Source organism: Colobus angolensis, unplaced genomic scaffold (assembly GCF_000951035.1).
Source record: "Colobus angolensis palliatus isolate OR3802 unplaced genomic scaffold, Cang.pa_1.0 Scaffold40, whole genome shotgun sequence".
NCBI lineage: Eukaryota > Metazoa > Chordata > Mammalia > Primates > Cercopithecidae > Colobus > Colobus angolensis.
Window position 1 is genome coordinate 6,475,636 of NW_012117377.1, and position 15,354 is coordinate 6,490,989.

A 15,354-nucleotide genomic window follows, 5' to 3' on the forward strand; every position below is an offset into this window, starting at 1 on the left:
TTCATGTTCCTATGGAGAAGATGATTGGTGAAGGCTTCTATTCACCCATCTTGTTCTGCCTCCATCCTCAAACTAGTTTTTGAAAGCATGTGAATTGACTTTTGTGTGAACTTTGTATCCTGCAGGTATAATTTTTATTAGTTCCAGGGGGGTTTTTTTTTCTGTTCTTTAAGATTTTCTAAACAGCTGTTTATGTCATCTGCAAACAAAAACCAGTTTTATTTATTCCATCCCAATCTGAACACCTTTTATTTCACTTTCTCATGTTAGCTAGCATTTCCAATGCTATGTTGAATAGAAATAATGAGAGGAGACATCCTTGTCGTGTAGCCAGTCTTAAGAGGAGAGCACCTAGTTTCTCGTTGTTAAGTTTTTGTATGCTTTCTTTAGACTCTTTTTATCAAGTTTAAGAAGGTCCCCTCTGTTGCTAGTTTGCTTAGAGTTTTTAGCATGCATGAGTGTTGACTTTGTCAAATGCTTTTCCTGCATCTACTATATGATTTTTCTCTTTAGCCTGTTAATTTGGTGGATTACATTAATTTATTTTTGAATGTGGGACCAGCCTTGCATACCTGGAGTAAATCTCATTTGGTCATGATGTGCAATTCTTTTTACACATTGTTGGATTTAAAAGTTCTGTAGCTTTCCTTTCTTGTGATGTCTTTGTCTTGTTTTGGTATTAGGGCAATGCTGGCTGGCCTCGTAGAATGAGTTGGGAAAAATTCCCTCTGCTTCTATTGGAAGAGTTTCTAGAGAATTAGCATTATTTGTTCCTTCAGTGTTAGCATTCACTAGCCTAAAAAGAAAGTCACTGGGCCTGGTGCTTTGTTTTGGAAGATTATTAATTATTTTTCCAGTTTATTTAATAGATACTGCTCTTTATGTGAATTTGACTTCTAGTTTAATTACATTGTGGTTTGAGACCATACTTTGTATGATTTCTATTCTTTTAAATTTTGTTAAGGTGCATTTTATGGCCCGGCATATGGTGCATCTTGGTGAATACTTGTGTGGGACTGAGAAAAATATGTATTCTCCTGTTGTTGGATGAAGTCATCTATAAGTATCCATTGAATCCAGTTGATTGATTAGTTCAGCTATGTCCTTACTGATTTTCTGCCTGCTGGATCTGTTTAGAGAGTTGTTGAAGTTGCAAGAGATAATAGTGGATTTTTCTATTTCTCTTTGCACTTCTATGTTGTTAAGACATATGTGGCAAAACTAGGTGTAAAAACGCATGGGAGGCCAGGCACAGTTGCGCAGACCAGTAATTCCAACACTTTGGGAGACCAAGGTGGGAGTATTGCTTGAGCCCAGGAGTTCAAGGCCAGCCTAGGCAATGTAAGGAGACCCTGTCTCTTAAAAAAAAAAAAAATTGTTTTAATTATCTGGGCATGGTGGTTTGTGCCTGTGGTCCTAGCTACCTGGGAGGTTGAGGTGGGAGGCTTTCTTGAGCCCAGGAGACTGAGGCTGCAGTGAGCCATGATCTTGCCACTACACTCCAGCCTGGGTGGAAGAGTGAGACCCTGTCTCCCCACCAAAAAAAAAAAAAAAAAAAAAAAAAAACATGGGAATGTAAACATAAATGCAGTCACTACATCAGGTCAGTGATTACCTGTGAGCAGGTGGTGGAGGTAGGGAAGGTGAGGCATATAGGAAATTTTTAAGGTATTGGTAATGTTCTGGTTCTTGATCTGGGTGATTAACAGACAGGTGTTCGTCTTAGTATTCTTTAAATGGTGTATGTGCATTATATACTCTTTTGTATACATGATACAGTCATAATGAAATGGAGTTATACTTTAAAATAAATATAAGGAAAATATGCGTAGATAGAGAATTCAGAGAACTATTTAGAATATGTAGCCTTGGATGTCATAACATTTCATTAACATGAATGACTAATATGAGCTTAGGAAATATTATTCTTATAAAAGATATATTTTGTGGTAAAACAGGAAAGAAAAATACAAGACGTAGTAATTGTGCAGGACCTTAAAGAACACATATAGTACAGGGAAGGAGAAGAGGGAAGTGGATACTCCAAGAGAGGCGAAGACTATGAACAGTTTTGGAAGGAGGAAAGAACACATCTAAAATATAATATGGCAAATGAAATTGATTAGCAAAGAAAAGGAAAAACATATGGAGATTCCCAGAAAATCATTTGGAAATGTTTGAGGGTTTTTTCCTGCATATAATTAAGGGCCACCGAAGCTCCTAAGCAGAACATAACAAGGCTGGGTACAGTGCTGTCACCCTCGGGAGGCTGACACAGGAGGATGTCTGGAGCCCGGGAGTTTGAGACCAGCCTGGGCAACATAGTGAGACCCCCATCTCTTCTTTTTTAAAAATATTTTCAAAAGAACAAAAGGAACATGGCTTATGGAAACTTAGTTAAATGAAGATAAATTAAAACATGGCAGATTAAGTATGTTTATTTATCTCTATTCTCTCCCAAAATCTTACCAAAATGACAGGGAGAAAAAAAATTTTTTAAGGTTACAAGCCTATGAAGTCAAAAATTGGAAGGGAGGCAAGAACAAAAGATAGAAAGCAGAGGGAGAAGTGGTAACTGAGTAGGTTTAGCAATTCTGTTAAGTAAGCACTTACAGAAGAGAATTCTAAATTGGTGGGAAGTTGCATCAGATGGTAGGATTGGAGTTCTCTGGCCCAGCTCCCCACACCCCTAGAAATCCAGCTAGCAACTATCCACAAACAAGAATACCTTTGCCAATATCCAAGAACTCAGAAGTGAAGCTGAAACACCCCATTGGACTGCAGAACTAAGAGAAGCCATATTCAAAGGGTAAGAGGAATTGTTTCTCTTTGACCATGTCACGTATCTCCCAAGCTACACAGTGCCACACACAGATTCCCCTAGGCCCACAGTTTCCCCCACGGGGAAAGATAGTAGAGTTGGATATTCAACTTTTCCACCATTCTGGGACCCTTCACGGGAGGCTTAGTCCTGTCTCACCCCACACACACATGCATTGGCTGAGCTTATCTTTAGATCCAGGACACACTGGGAGTGCTGGCAGGGCTAGACCACCAGGGATCAGTTAGAAATGAAGAACGGGGCCTGAAGCACACAGCAACCAGCAACCAGCACGTGACATTAGTGATGACTCTGCATTCTGGCAAATGAGGCACCACACCAGAGGGACTAGCCAACGGCATAACTCTGCAAGAAACATGGTCCACAGGTCTGCCAGCTTCACATCGCTAGCCAGCTTCCCCATCCAGCCCCAGCATTCTCCTTAAACCTTCCCCAGGCCAGAAGATAGGTGCAGGTCCGTGTTTTCCTCTGGAGGGAGCATCTGGCCCCCCTCAACTGCAGAGGTAGAGCAGTGTTCCACCCAAGCCCTGGTGCTTTCCTGAAGCCTTCCCCCTAGCAGGAGGCAAGTGTAGGTCAGCATTTACCTGCCAAGGGAGTATCTGGCCTCACACAACACCAACAGCTGAGTGGCGACTCTACCACACCTTGATGCTGTGCTTTTCTGTTTTTAAATTTTAGATTCAAGGTGTACATGTGTAGGTTTGTTACATGGGTATACTGAGTAATGGTGGTATTTGGGCACCTAGTGTACCCATTACCCAAATAGTGAGCAGTGTACTCAATAGGCAGTTTTTTAACCCTTACTCCCCTCCCACCCTGTCCCTTTATGGAGTCCCCGCTGTCTATTATTTCCATCTTTATGTCAGTGTGTACTCGTTGTTTAGCTCCCACTTACTTATAGGTGAGAACATGCAGTATTTGATTTTCTGTTTCTGAGTTATTTCACTTAAGATAATGGCATCCAGCTTCATTTATGTTGCTGCACAGGACATATTTTATTCTTTTTTATGGCTGCGTAGTATACCATGATGTATAAGACTACCCTGGATCTAAAGATAAGCTCAGCCAATGCATGTGTGTGGAGCATAGCCTCTGGCCCTGTCCACTCTGTACACCTCACCTAGCCTTGGATCCCAGCATGGAGCCCTGCCCAACTACAGATTCCAAACGACAATACAATAGGTATGTGGAAAAAAGTGCAGCATCTCTCATCATTAGGGAAATGTACATTCAAAGCACAGCGAGGTGTCACCTCATACCTGTTAGAGTGACTTTTATCAAAATGACAAAAGATAACAAGTGTTGGTAAAGATGTGGATGAAAAGTATCCCTGGTATGTTGTTGTTGGGAGTATAATTTAATATAGCCATTATGGGAAATGGTATGGAAGTTTCTCAAAAAACTCAAAATAGAATTACCAGCAATCCACTACAGCTACCAGTGGGATCCAGCAATCCCACTTCTAAGTATATATCCAAAGGAATTGAAATCAGTATGTGGAAGGGATATCTGCATTCCCGTGTTCACGGATTCACAATAGCTGAGATATGGAAGCAACCTATGTGTCCATCAGAAGATGCATGGATAAAGAAGATGTGATATATGTACTCAATGGAATACTATTCAGCCTTCTAAAAAGAAGGAAATTCTGTCACTTGCAACAACGTAGGGAAACCTGGAGGACATTACACTAAGAGAAATGAGCCAGGCACAGAAGGACAAATACTGTATGATCTCACTTACATGAAAACACTAAAAACGTTGACCTCATAGAAGTAGAGAGTAGAATGATGGTTACCAGAGCCAAGGTGGGGGAGGGGGGACGGTGTGAAAAGGAGAAAGTATTAATCAAAGGGTACAAAAGTTCAGATTTACAGGAGGAATAAGTTTTCAGATTATTGTGCATCAGGGTGACTAAAGTCAATAACAGTGTGTGTGTGTGTGTGTGTGCGCGTGCGCATATATATATAAAATAATATGGTAGAAACTCCCCAGTGTGCATTCAGCCCTTTTTTCCAGCCCTGCTCCCTAAATATAGAAACATAACATATATCCTCTTGACAAGATAAGAGAGGATTCTTCTTTGGATTAACTGATCAGACCTACTTAAAAGAACTTATGTTATGAGGTGTGGGGAGAAACAATGGGTCACAATGGAAGCAAGAGATACCATACGCTCAGTGATAAAGCTGACTCACACCTTGTCATGGCTCCTTTCTTAAATATTAGTGCACAGTGAAGGACCACCAGAAAATTACAGAAAGCCTGCAATATGATAGTCAGACACCTACCTCAATAACCAGAAAAATGGAAATCAAAAGAAACAGCACAAAGCAAGGAGCAAAAGAAAACTTCACAAAACATATACATAGCACACTTGAGCTTGTCTAGAGACCCAAAAGCCCTTAAATAAAGAGGCGGCTGCATCCCCTTCAGGAAGGACCTTTATTCACCATAAAAATGTATGTTGTGAATCTTTTCCCAGCCTACCTCAAAGGGACCTGTGGCCTCTAACCAGGGTAATTGCACATTGGGGAAAAGGAAATATCAGACATTTCACAGCTTACTGGCCACTGCCTCTGAACTGACACTGATTCCAGGAGATCCAAAATGTCACCGTGGGCCTCCATCAGAACATGGGCTGATGGAGGTTAGATGATCAATGGAGTTTTAACTCAGGCCTGTCTCACAGTGAATCCAGTGGTCTCCAAACCCATGCTGTGATTCTTCCTTCAGTTCTAGGATGCATACTTGGGATAATACTTAGCAGCTGACAGAATCCCCATATTAGTTCCTGTCCTGTGAAGTGAAGATAATTATGGCGAGTAAGGCCATGTGGAAGGCACTAGCACTGCCTCTACCTTGGAAAATCGTAAATCAAAAGCAATGCTGAATTCCTGGAGGGATTGCAAAGACTAGTGCCACCATCAAGAAACTGGAAGATGCAGGGATGGTATGATTTCCACGTCCCCATTCAACTTATGTATCTGGCTGGTGCAGAAGACAGATGGATGTTGGAGAATGATAGTGGGTTGTCATAAGCTTAACCAGGTGGTAACTCCATTTGCAGCTGCTGTACCAGAGGTGTTTCGTTGCTTGAGCAAATTAACACATCCCTTGCTACATGCTATGCAGTTATTGATCTGGCAAATGCCTTTTTTTCCATCCCCGTCTATGAGGCCCAACAGAAACAGTTTACCTTCCATGGGCAAGGACAGCAATACACCTTCAATGTCCTACCTCAAGGGTATATCAGCTCTCAAGCCCTATGTCATAATTTAGTTTGCAGGCATCTTGGTCACCTTTCCCTTTCATAAGATATCACACTGGTCCATTATACTGATGACATTATGTTGATTGGACATAGTGAGCAAGAGGTGGCAATGACCCTAGATATATTGGTAAGACATTCACAAGCTAAAGAGTGGAGAATAAATCCAACTCAAATTTGAGGCCGCCTACCTCCGTGAAATTTCTTGCATTCCAGTGGTGTGAGGCCTATCAAGATATCCCTTCTAAGGTGAAGGTTAAGTTGTTTGCATCGGCCCCTCCTATAACCAAGAAAGAGGCACAATGCCTAATGGGCCTCTTTGGATTTTGGAGGCAACATATTCCTCATTTGGGAATGTTATGCTGGGCCATTTCCCAGGTAGCCCAAAAAGCTACCTTTCAGTTTTCAGTAGGACCCAGGATAAGAGAAGGCTCTACAATAGGTCCAGGCTGCTGTACAAACTGCTCTGCCACTTGGGCCATTTGATCTAGCAGATAGGGATGGTGTATAGAGCCTTTGGCAGGCCCTTACAGGTAAATTGAACCACACTCCCTTGGGATTTTGGAGAAAGGCCCCTTTCATCATCCTTGGATAACTAGTCTCCTTTTAGGAGACAATTCTTGGGCTACTATTGGGCTTTAGCAGAGACCAAATGCTTGACCGTGGGCCACCAAGTTACCATGCAACCCTAGCTGTCCATCATGAACTGGGTGTTACTTGACTCAGTGAGTCATAATGTTGGACATGCGCAGCAACACAATACTCCACTATCAGATGGAAGTCGTATATACATGATTGGGCCCTAACAGGCCCTGTAGGAACAAGTAAATTTTAGGGGAAGTGGCCCAAATTTGCATGGTTCCTACTGCTGCTACACTGTCTTCTCTCTCCCCATTTGCACCTATGGTCTCAGGGGGCATTCCCTACAATGAGTTAACAGAGGAAAAGAAAATCTGGGCCTGGTTTACAGAGAGCTTTGCATGCTATGCAGCAGCACCAAAAAGTGGACAGCTATAGGAACATAACCCCTTTCTGGGCATCCCTGAAGGAGAATGCTAAGGGAAATTGACTCAATCTCTGGCCTGCATCACTGCCAGCTGACTACAGAGGCCTTGGGTTTTGGAGAAACCTCAGCAGCAGGCGGATCTTAGAGGCTGTGGACTTCAGATGCATCCCATCGCTACATCATCTTCAGTGGCCAAGGGTTTCCAGCGTGGTGCTGTACCAACTGTGATGGTCCTGGGCTTAAGGTGTCCCCCAGTGTTTCAGTGGCTACTATGATCATAGGTTTATGGGCCATACCAGCTGACCCACCTAGAATCTCTGGACAGGCTTACTGTTGAATTATGTTCCCAGACAAAACTATACTGTGAAGATTGGAATAAATATCTACTACTTCAATGCACAGATATCAATGCATGACCAGAAAGATCAAGAAAATCAGGGAAATATGGTGTCCCCAAATGGACAAACTAAAGTGCCAGTGACTGGCCCTAAAGAGAGAGAGATGTATGAACTGTCTGACATATAATTAAAAATAACTGTTTTAAGGAAGCTTACTACACTTCAAGAAAATACAGAGAAACAGTTCGACAAAATGAAACAATACATGATCAGAATGATAAATTTAACAGAGATTGATTTTTTTAATCAAACAAAAATGCAAGTGCTGAAAAATAAGTGAGCAAAATGAAAAATACAATAGAGAGCGTCAACAGCCAGTTGATCAAGGAGAAGAAAATATCTGTGAACCTGAAGACAGATTACTTGAAAATATACAGTTATGGTGGAAAAAAGAATCAAAAGAATGAAGAAAGCCAGTGGGATTTACGGAACAGCATCAAAATAGCAAATGCTTAAGTCATTGGGGTTTAAGAGGAAGTAGAGATTTGCAGTGGGTTAGAAAGTTTACTTAAAGAAATAGGAAACTTTTGAAACCTGCAGAAAATTATAATTATCCAGGTACATAAAGATTAAAGGTCATCAGTCAGATTCAATCCAAAGAAGACTACCCCAAGACTTATTGTAATCAAATTGTCAAAGATGAAAGATAAAGAGAGGATCCTGAAAGAAGCAAGAGAAAACAAGCAAATAACATATGAGGGAGTTCCAATACACCTAGCTTCAGACTTCTCAGCAGAAGCCTTACAGGCAAGAAGGGAATGGGATGATACATTCATATTCAAAGTGCTGAATAAAGAAAAGTCAACCAAGAATACTGTACTCGGCAAGCCATCCTTCAAAAATGAAGATTTTCACAGACAAACAAAATCTGAGGGAGTTTATCACCACTAGACCTATCTTACAAGAAATACTAAAAGGAATGCATCAAACTGAAAGAAAAGGATGCTAATGAGTAATATGAAAACATCTGACATATGCCTAAAATAAGTCAAATTTAGAATATTCTAATACTGTAATGATGGTTTGTAAATGACATTGTATAAAAGTTAAAAGCCAAAATTATTAAAAGTAATAACCACAATAATTGGTTAGGGTATATGCAATATAAAAAGACATAAATCATAATTGTGAGGAAGAGTAGAGTAAAATATAGAAAAATTTCAATCTAAGTTGTTACTAGCTTAAAATAACCTATTATAGCTATGAGATATTATGTGTAAGCCTCATGGTAACCACAAAGCAAAAACCTATAATAGATTCACAAAAATAAAACAGAAGGAATAAAATCATACTACTAGAGGAAATCTCTTAGTCAAAAGAAAGATAGTAAAACAGGAAGAAAGGATCTATAAAGCAACTAAAAAACAATTTTAAAATGGAAGTAGAATTACATTGAATGTAAGTGGATTAAATTCTCAAAAGACATAGAGTGGCTGATTGAACTGAAAAATAAGACCCAATTACAAGCTGCCACTTCACCTGTGAGGACACACATAAATTGAAAGTAAAGGGATGGAAGAAGAAATGACCAGACATGCTATTATATACCAATCCATGGGCCGCAGCCAATGGTTTGGCTGGATGATTGGTACTTCAAAAGAATATGATTGGAAAATTGGTGACAAATAAATATGGGGAAGAGGTATGCAGATAAACCTTTCTGAATGTGCAAAAATTGTGAAGATACTTGTATCCCATGTGAATGATCACTAAAGAGTGATGTCAGCAGATGAAGATTTAACAATTAAATGTATAGGATGACTCATTCTTTGCATACCAGTCAGCCTGTTTCTCCAGTCACTGTTGTCATCACCCAATGCACTCATGAAAGAAAGTAGCCATAGTAGCAGAAATGGAGGTTATTCATGGGCTCAGCAACATGGGCTTCCACTCACCAAGGCTGATCTGGCTATGGCCATCTCTGAGTACCCAATCTGCCAGCAGCAGATACGAACAGTGAACCCCCAATATGACACCATTCTGTGTGGTGATTACCCAGCTAACTGGTGGCAGGCTGACTACACTGAACCATTTCCATCATGGAAGTGCAGTGTTTTGTTCTTACTGGAATAGACACTTACTTTGGATGTGAATTTGTCTTCCCTACACACAATCCTTCTACCATAATTATCATCCGTGGACTTACAGAATATCTTATCCACTCTCACAGTATTTCATTTATTTTCAAAGCAAGAGAAGACAGCACTGGATCCATGCTCCTGGAATTCACTGGTCTTACCATATTCTCCAGCTGGCATGATAAAATAGTGAAACGGTCTTTTGAAAACTCAATTACAGTGACCCCAGGTGACAATATCTTGAACGGCTGAGCAAGATTTGCCAGAAGGCTATATATGCTCTGAGTCATGCCTAATATATAGTGTTGTTTTTCCGACTGCCGACATTCTCAACTCCAGGAGTCGGGGTGGAAATGGGAGTGGCAACACTCACTGTTACCCCTAGAGGCCTATTAGCAGATTTTTGCCTCCAGTTCCTAGGACTTTATGCTCTGCTGGCCTACCACCTCACCACTTTGGACTCCTCATGGCTCTGAGTCAGCAGGCAAAGACAGGAGATACTGTGTTTGCTGGAGTGATTTATCCAGACTACCAAGGGGAAATTGGAATACTATTCCACAATGTAGATAAGGCAGACTATGTCTGAAATACAGGAGATCCCTTATGCATCTCATAGTATTACCATGCTCTGTGATTAAGGTCAATAGAAAACTGTACGAACCCATTCCAGCCAAGACTACAAATGGCCCATACACTTTAGGAATGGAGATTTGAGTTATCCCTCAGGTAAAGAACCATGACTAGCTGAGGTTCTTACAGAAGGCAGAAGTAATACAGAATGGGTAGCAGAGGAAGTCAGCTATAAATACCAGCTTATAACCACATAACCAGTTATATAAATGCAGAATGTAATCGTCATGAGTATTTCCTCCTTATTTTGTTAAGAATATATTTGTGTGTGTGTGTGTGTGTGTGTGCGTGTGTGTATAGAGAGAGAGATAACTTTTTACCATATAATTTAAGTTACAGAATATTGGGAGAAGAGCAAACATCACTGAAGGACTTCAACCTCCTCTTCTGGAGAAGAGAATAGTGCATTTTCAGTTGTGCAGGATTTTTGTGCCATGTTAGGTAGAATTATGGCCTCATTATTGTCTTTATTTAGAGATACTTTGAGATGCATATGGGTGCCAAGTTGACAATGAATGGACTTGTAATGATTAGTTGTATGCATCAACTTTACTGGGCTAGGGGATGCCCAGATAGCTGGTAAACATTATTTCTGGGTGTATCTGTGAGGGTATTTCTGGAAGAGATTAGGATTCGAATTGGTAGACTTGAGTAAAGAAGATAACCCTCACCAGTGTGGTTGGGCATCATGCAGTCCATTGAGGGCTTGAATAGGACAAAAGGGCAAAAGACGAGCAAATTCACTCTGTCTTCGTGAGTTGCAACATCCATCTTTTCCTGCACTCAGACGTTGGCATTCCTGCTTCTCAAGCCTTCAGACTTGGACCAGGACTCACAACATTGGCATCCCAGTTTTGAGGTCTCTGGACTGAGACTGAGACTAACTCTGTTGGTTCTCCTGGTTCTCACACCTTTGGACTTGGACTGGAACTACACCACTGGCTTTACTGGGCCTCCAATCTGGTAGACAGCAAATCATGGGACTTCTCAGCTTCCATAATCATGTGAGAGGCAACCACTCATAATAAATCTCTGTCTGTTTCTATATATCCTATTCTATTCTCTGGAGAACTCTTACTAATATGAATAGCATCTTCACAAAAATAAGAGAATATATATATTAGGATGCTATACAGTGGAAAGCCAAAAAATTCTTGAAAAGTGTATAGTCACAATTTTAAAAATTAAAATTTGAAAACAAAATGATTGATATAGAAAATCGAAAAAGAGCAGTTTGCCTTGTGCAGCCCTTTTGTGCTGAGTCCTATTTATGCCTGTAGAAAACCAATTGTCCATTCAAACAAAACAGTCATAAATACCCAGTTACAAGGTGACTGCATATTTGAGGTTATTATATAACCAGTGGACAATGTAGCAAAATGATATTGTGATTTAAGAAATTGTAATTGGAACCAATGTTAGAGCCAGGTGATGTGGCTTGCAAAAAGTGGAAATTACACTGTGTTTCTTTTTGACATGATTTAAGGCATAAGAGGTTTGGTGACAGTTCTACAACTGCCCTAACTTGAGGTCCCCTTCACCTGGGTCCTGCTGAGTGGGCACAATGTCATCATCACCAACCCAAGTATGTATTCATTAAGAAAATGAGTGACTCAAGACGTGTTTACTGAACATCTTTCAGCCTGCTGTCATTTGAATTGCCCAGCTGAGAAACTCTACTTAGAAATGTTCAGTGCTTCTAAGATATGTCAGAGTGTTTGCTTTTATATATTACTCCATGTTCCCACGTCAAAAGATAGACTCTGCCCTGTCAGATTTTAGATTGGCGAGAAAAAGGAATGATCCCAAAAACTTATAGCAGGACAACCATTTAAATAATAAAAATCAATCTATCACCTGACTTTCTCAGTGATTCTGATTACCAAAGGACTGGAGAAAATGCCCTCTCGCTAACCTATTATTCATCAGGTGTGTAAAATAAAGATCTTTTCAGATATTCAGGGTCTCAAAAAATGTATGTTTATACATTCTTTCACAGGAAGGTGCTAAGGAATGTGCTTTAGCAAAACAGAAAAGATCAAAGCATGAGATCCTGTAAGTGGCAGCTAAGAGAGAGTAATGAAGGGAAACCCCAGGAAACAAGTACTGGATTATCTCTGCATTTATCACATGGAAAATATCATAAAATGCTATTTTAACGACCTACTGGAAAACTAACCAAAATTTTTAAACAAAACAAGTATTAACTCCAGGAAAAGTTATGTATATGTTTGCATGTAAAGAGAAGAAAACATACTCATAGAACTGGTTCAGTAGAAAGCAATATTTACACAGTAAATCTAAACAATGTAAACATTCTATTCATTTAACTAAAAAGGTAATATAACTAATTTGAGAGATGGAGAGAAGATGTGTAAGTAGGCATGGTACATGAGGGATACATCTTGATCTGCCATATAAGAAGGCAATAGGGTTGGCTCTGGGTACACTGCCTAGGAGTTAGCCCTGCTCCACAAGTAGCAGTAATAAAAGAGAAAAAAGAAGGTAATAGATAATGTATAAAAATTATATATTAAGAAAGAGCATATAAGAATCTTTACTTGAGGCCGGGCGCAGTGGCTCACGCCTGTAATCCCAGCACTTTGGGAGGCTGAGACGGGCGGATCACGAGGTCAAGAGATCGAGATCATCCTGGCTAGCATGGTGAAACCCCGTCTTTACTAAAAATACAAAAAATTAGCGGGGCATGGTGGCGGACACCTGTAATCTCAGCTACTCGGGAGGCTGAGGCAGGAGAATGGCATGAACCTGGGAGGCAGAGCTTGCAGTGAGCCGAGATCGCGCCACTGCACTCCAGCCTGGGCGACAGAGCAAGACTGTCTCAAAAAAAAAAAAGAATCTTTACTTGACAATACGGAGACATATTGCAGAAGAAACAGCAAGAGTCAAGACTGTTTTCCTTTAGGACCAGAGTGAAGCACGACAAAAACAATGTGGCAGTGGCTGCATTTTAATACTATTTGTCTTATCTTGATTGACTTGTATTGATAAAGATTAAAAATGTTTTCAAGATGATAAATATCAACTGTACAAGATGGAGCAGATGAGGGAGAGATCATTTTACTCTCTTTTCTTTCTCTTCTTAGGACCTGGCATATTGTGGTACCAATGACAAGAGATGATGCACTAAAGGAGATTAGAGGAAACCAAGTTACTTTTCAGGATTGCTTTATTGCAAATTTTCTTATTCTGTTGACTTTTCCTTTGTTGACCATACCTGAAATTCCTGGTTCTTTACCAATCTCTTCACCACGTGGTAGTCAATTAATGGTTTCCTGGGATGCTTGTATTGTTGCATCTGTTGTTTTGGTAACTGATATGGAGACCTTTCAAACAAATGATTCATTCCGTACGTGGACCAGAATCAGAGTGCCTCCAGGCAGTCTGAGTGATGCTGAAAGACGGAGTGTGGCTGATGTGATCATATCGCGGGATGGAATATTTTTTCTTATAAATGGTGTTCTTTACCAAAAAAGTTTTCGTGGATTTGTAAAACTGGGAAGAATTCTAAATCTTCCTGATGGTGGAATTACTGGCATTTCATCAAGAAAATGGTGTTGGGTCAAATATTTATCCAAGGTTAGTAAGAGATATTTTAGCTTTAATAAATATATTTATATTTTACAAATGTATTTACCATACCATTTATTCAGGGATAAACAGAGACGTACTATGCAGCTTTTTGCCCAGTTGTTTTATCTAAAGCTGGAAACGGCTCTAACTCAACTTCTCAGAGACCTCTTTACAGTAGAGATACACCTCCAACAACTAAAAATAAAATTAATCTTGTATGTTATTATGCAGTTCAGTCATAATATGAGAACTTTGTTTTACCTTGATATGGGCAAAAGACCCAAAAATTATTTTCCCCAAACAAAGTGAATAATGAGTTTTTGTTACATGCATAGAAAGTGTAATGATCAAGTCAGGGTCTTTGGGGTATCTATCTCCTTCATTATTTACTATGTCTACTTGTTGGTATCATTTCCTCTCTCCTAGTTACTTTGAAATGTTAAAAATACTGTTGCTGGCCCGGTGCGGTGGTTCACACCTGTAATCCCAGCATTTTGGGAGGCCAAAGTGGGCGGATCACGAGGTCAGGAGATCGAGACCATGGTGAAGCCCCATCTCTACTAAAAATACAAAAAATTAGCCGGTCGCAGTAGTGGGTGCCTGTAGATCCAGCTACTCGGGAGGCTGAGGCAGGAGAATGGCGTGAAGCTGGGAGGTGGAGCTTGCAGTGAGCCGAGATCGCGCCACTGCACTCCAGCCTGGGCAACAAAGCGAGACTCCATCTCGAAATAAATAAGTAAATAAAAAGAATTATTTATATATATACACACACACACACACACACACATATATATATATATAGTTGCTAAGTGTAGATACCCTGGTCTGACTATAGACAGACTAGAAACACTAGAACTTATTTCTTCTATTGAACTGTCAGTTAGATATAAAACATTAGAACTTATTCTTCTATTTAACTGTGTATTTGTACCCATTAATCAACCTCTCTTTATACTCCCTCCCATGCACCCCACCTTCCCAGACTCTAACATCCATCATTCCATTCTGTTTCCATGAGATCATGGTTTTTACCTTCCACATATGAGTGAGAACATATAGTATTTGTCTTTCTGTGCCTGGCTTATTTCACTTTACAATAATGACCTCCAGTTCCATCCATATTGCTACACATGACATGATTTTGTTATTTTTATGGCCAAACGGTATTCCACTGGGTACATACACGCCATTTTCTTTATCCATTCATCCACTGATGTACACTTACGTTGATTCCATGTCTTTGCTATTGTGAATAGTGTTGCAATAAACATGGAAGTACAGGTGTCCCTTTGATACACTGACTTCTTTTCCTTTTGATAAATACCCAGTAGTGGGAATGCTGGAGTGTATGGTAGTTATATGTTTAGTCTTTTGGGAAACCTCCATACTGTTTTACATAGCGGTTGTATTAATTTACATTCCCGCCAACAGGGTATGTGAGCTTCCTTTTCTCTGCCTCCTTGCCAGCATCTGTTAATTTTTTTTTTAATCATTTTAATAATTGCCAGACTGGGCAGGATGGCTCACACCTGTAG

The 15,354-nt window shown here is 40.1% G+C and overlaps 1 protein-coding gene across 4 annotated transcripts in view; it reads left to right on the forward strand.

The window, feature by feature from the left end:
- The window catches only part of LOC105521504 (chromosome unknown open reading frame, human C1orf101), a 177,445-nt gene that overhangs the window by 64,899 nt on the left and 97,192 nt on the right, over window positions 1-15,354 (forward strand). For all 4 annotated transcript variants that reach the window (XM_011955717.1, XM_011955718.1, XM_011955720.1 and 1 more), the window contains one exon: window positions 13,333-13,825. In XM_011955717.1, the coding sequence (XP_011811107.1) occupies window positions 13,333-13,825 (493 nt within the window). The remainder of the gene's footprint in view (window positions 1-13,332; window positions 13,826-15,354) is intronic.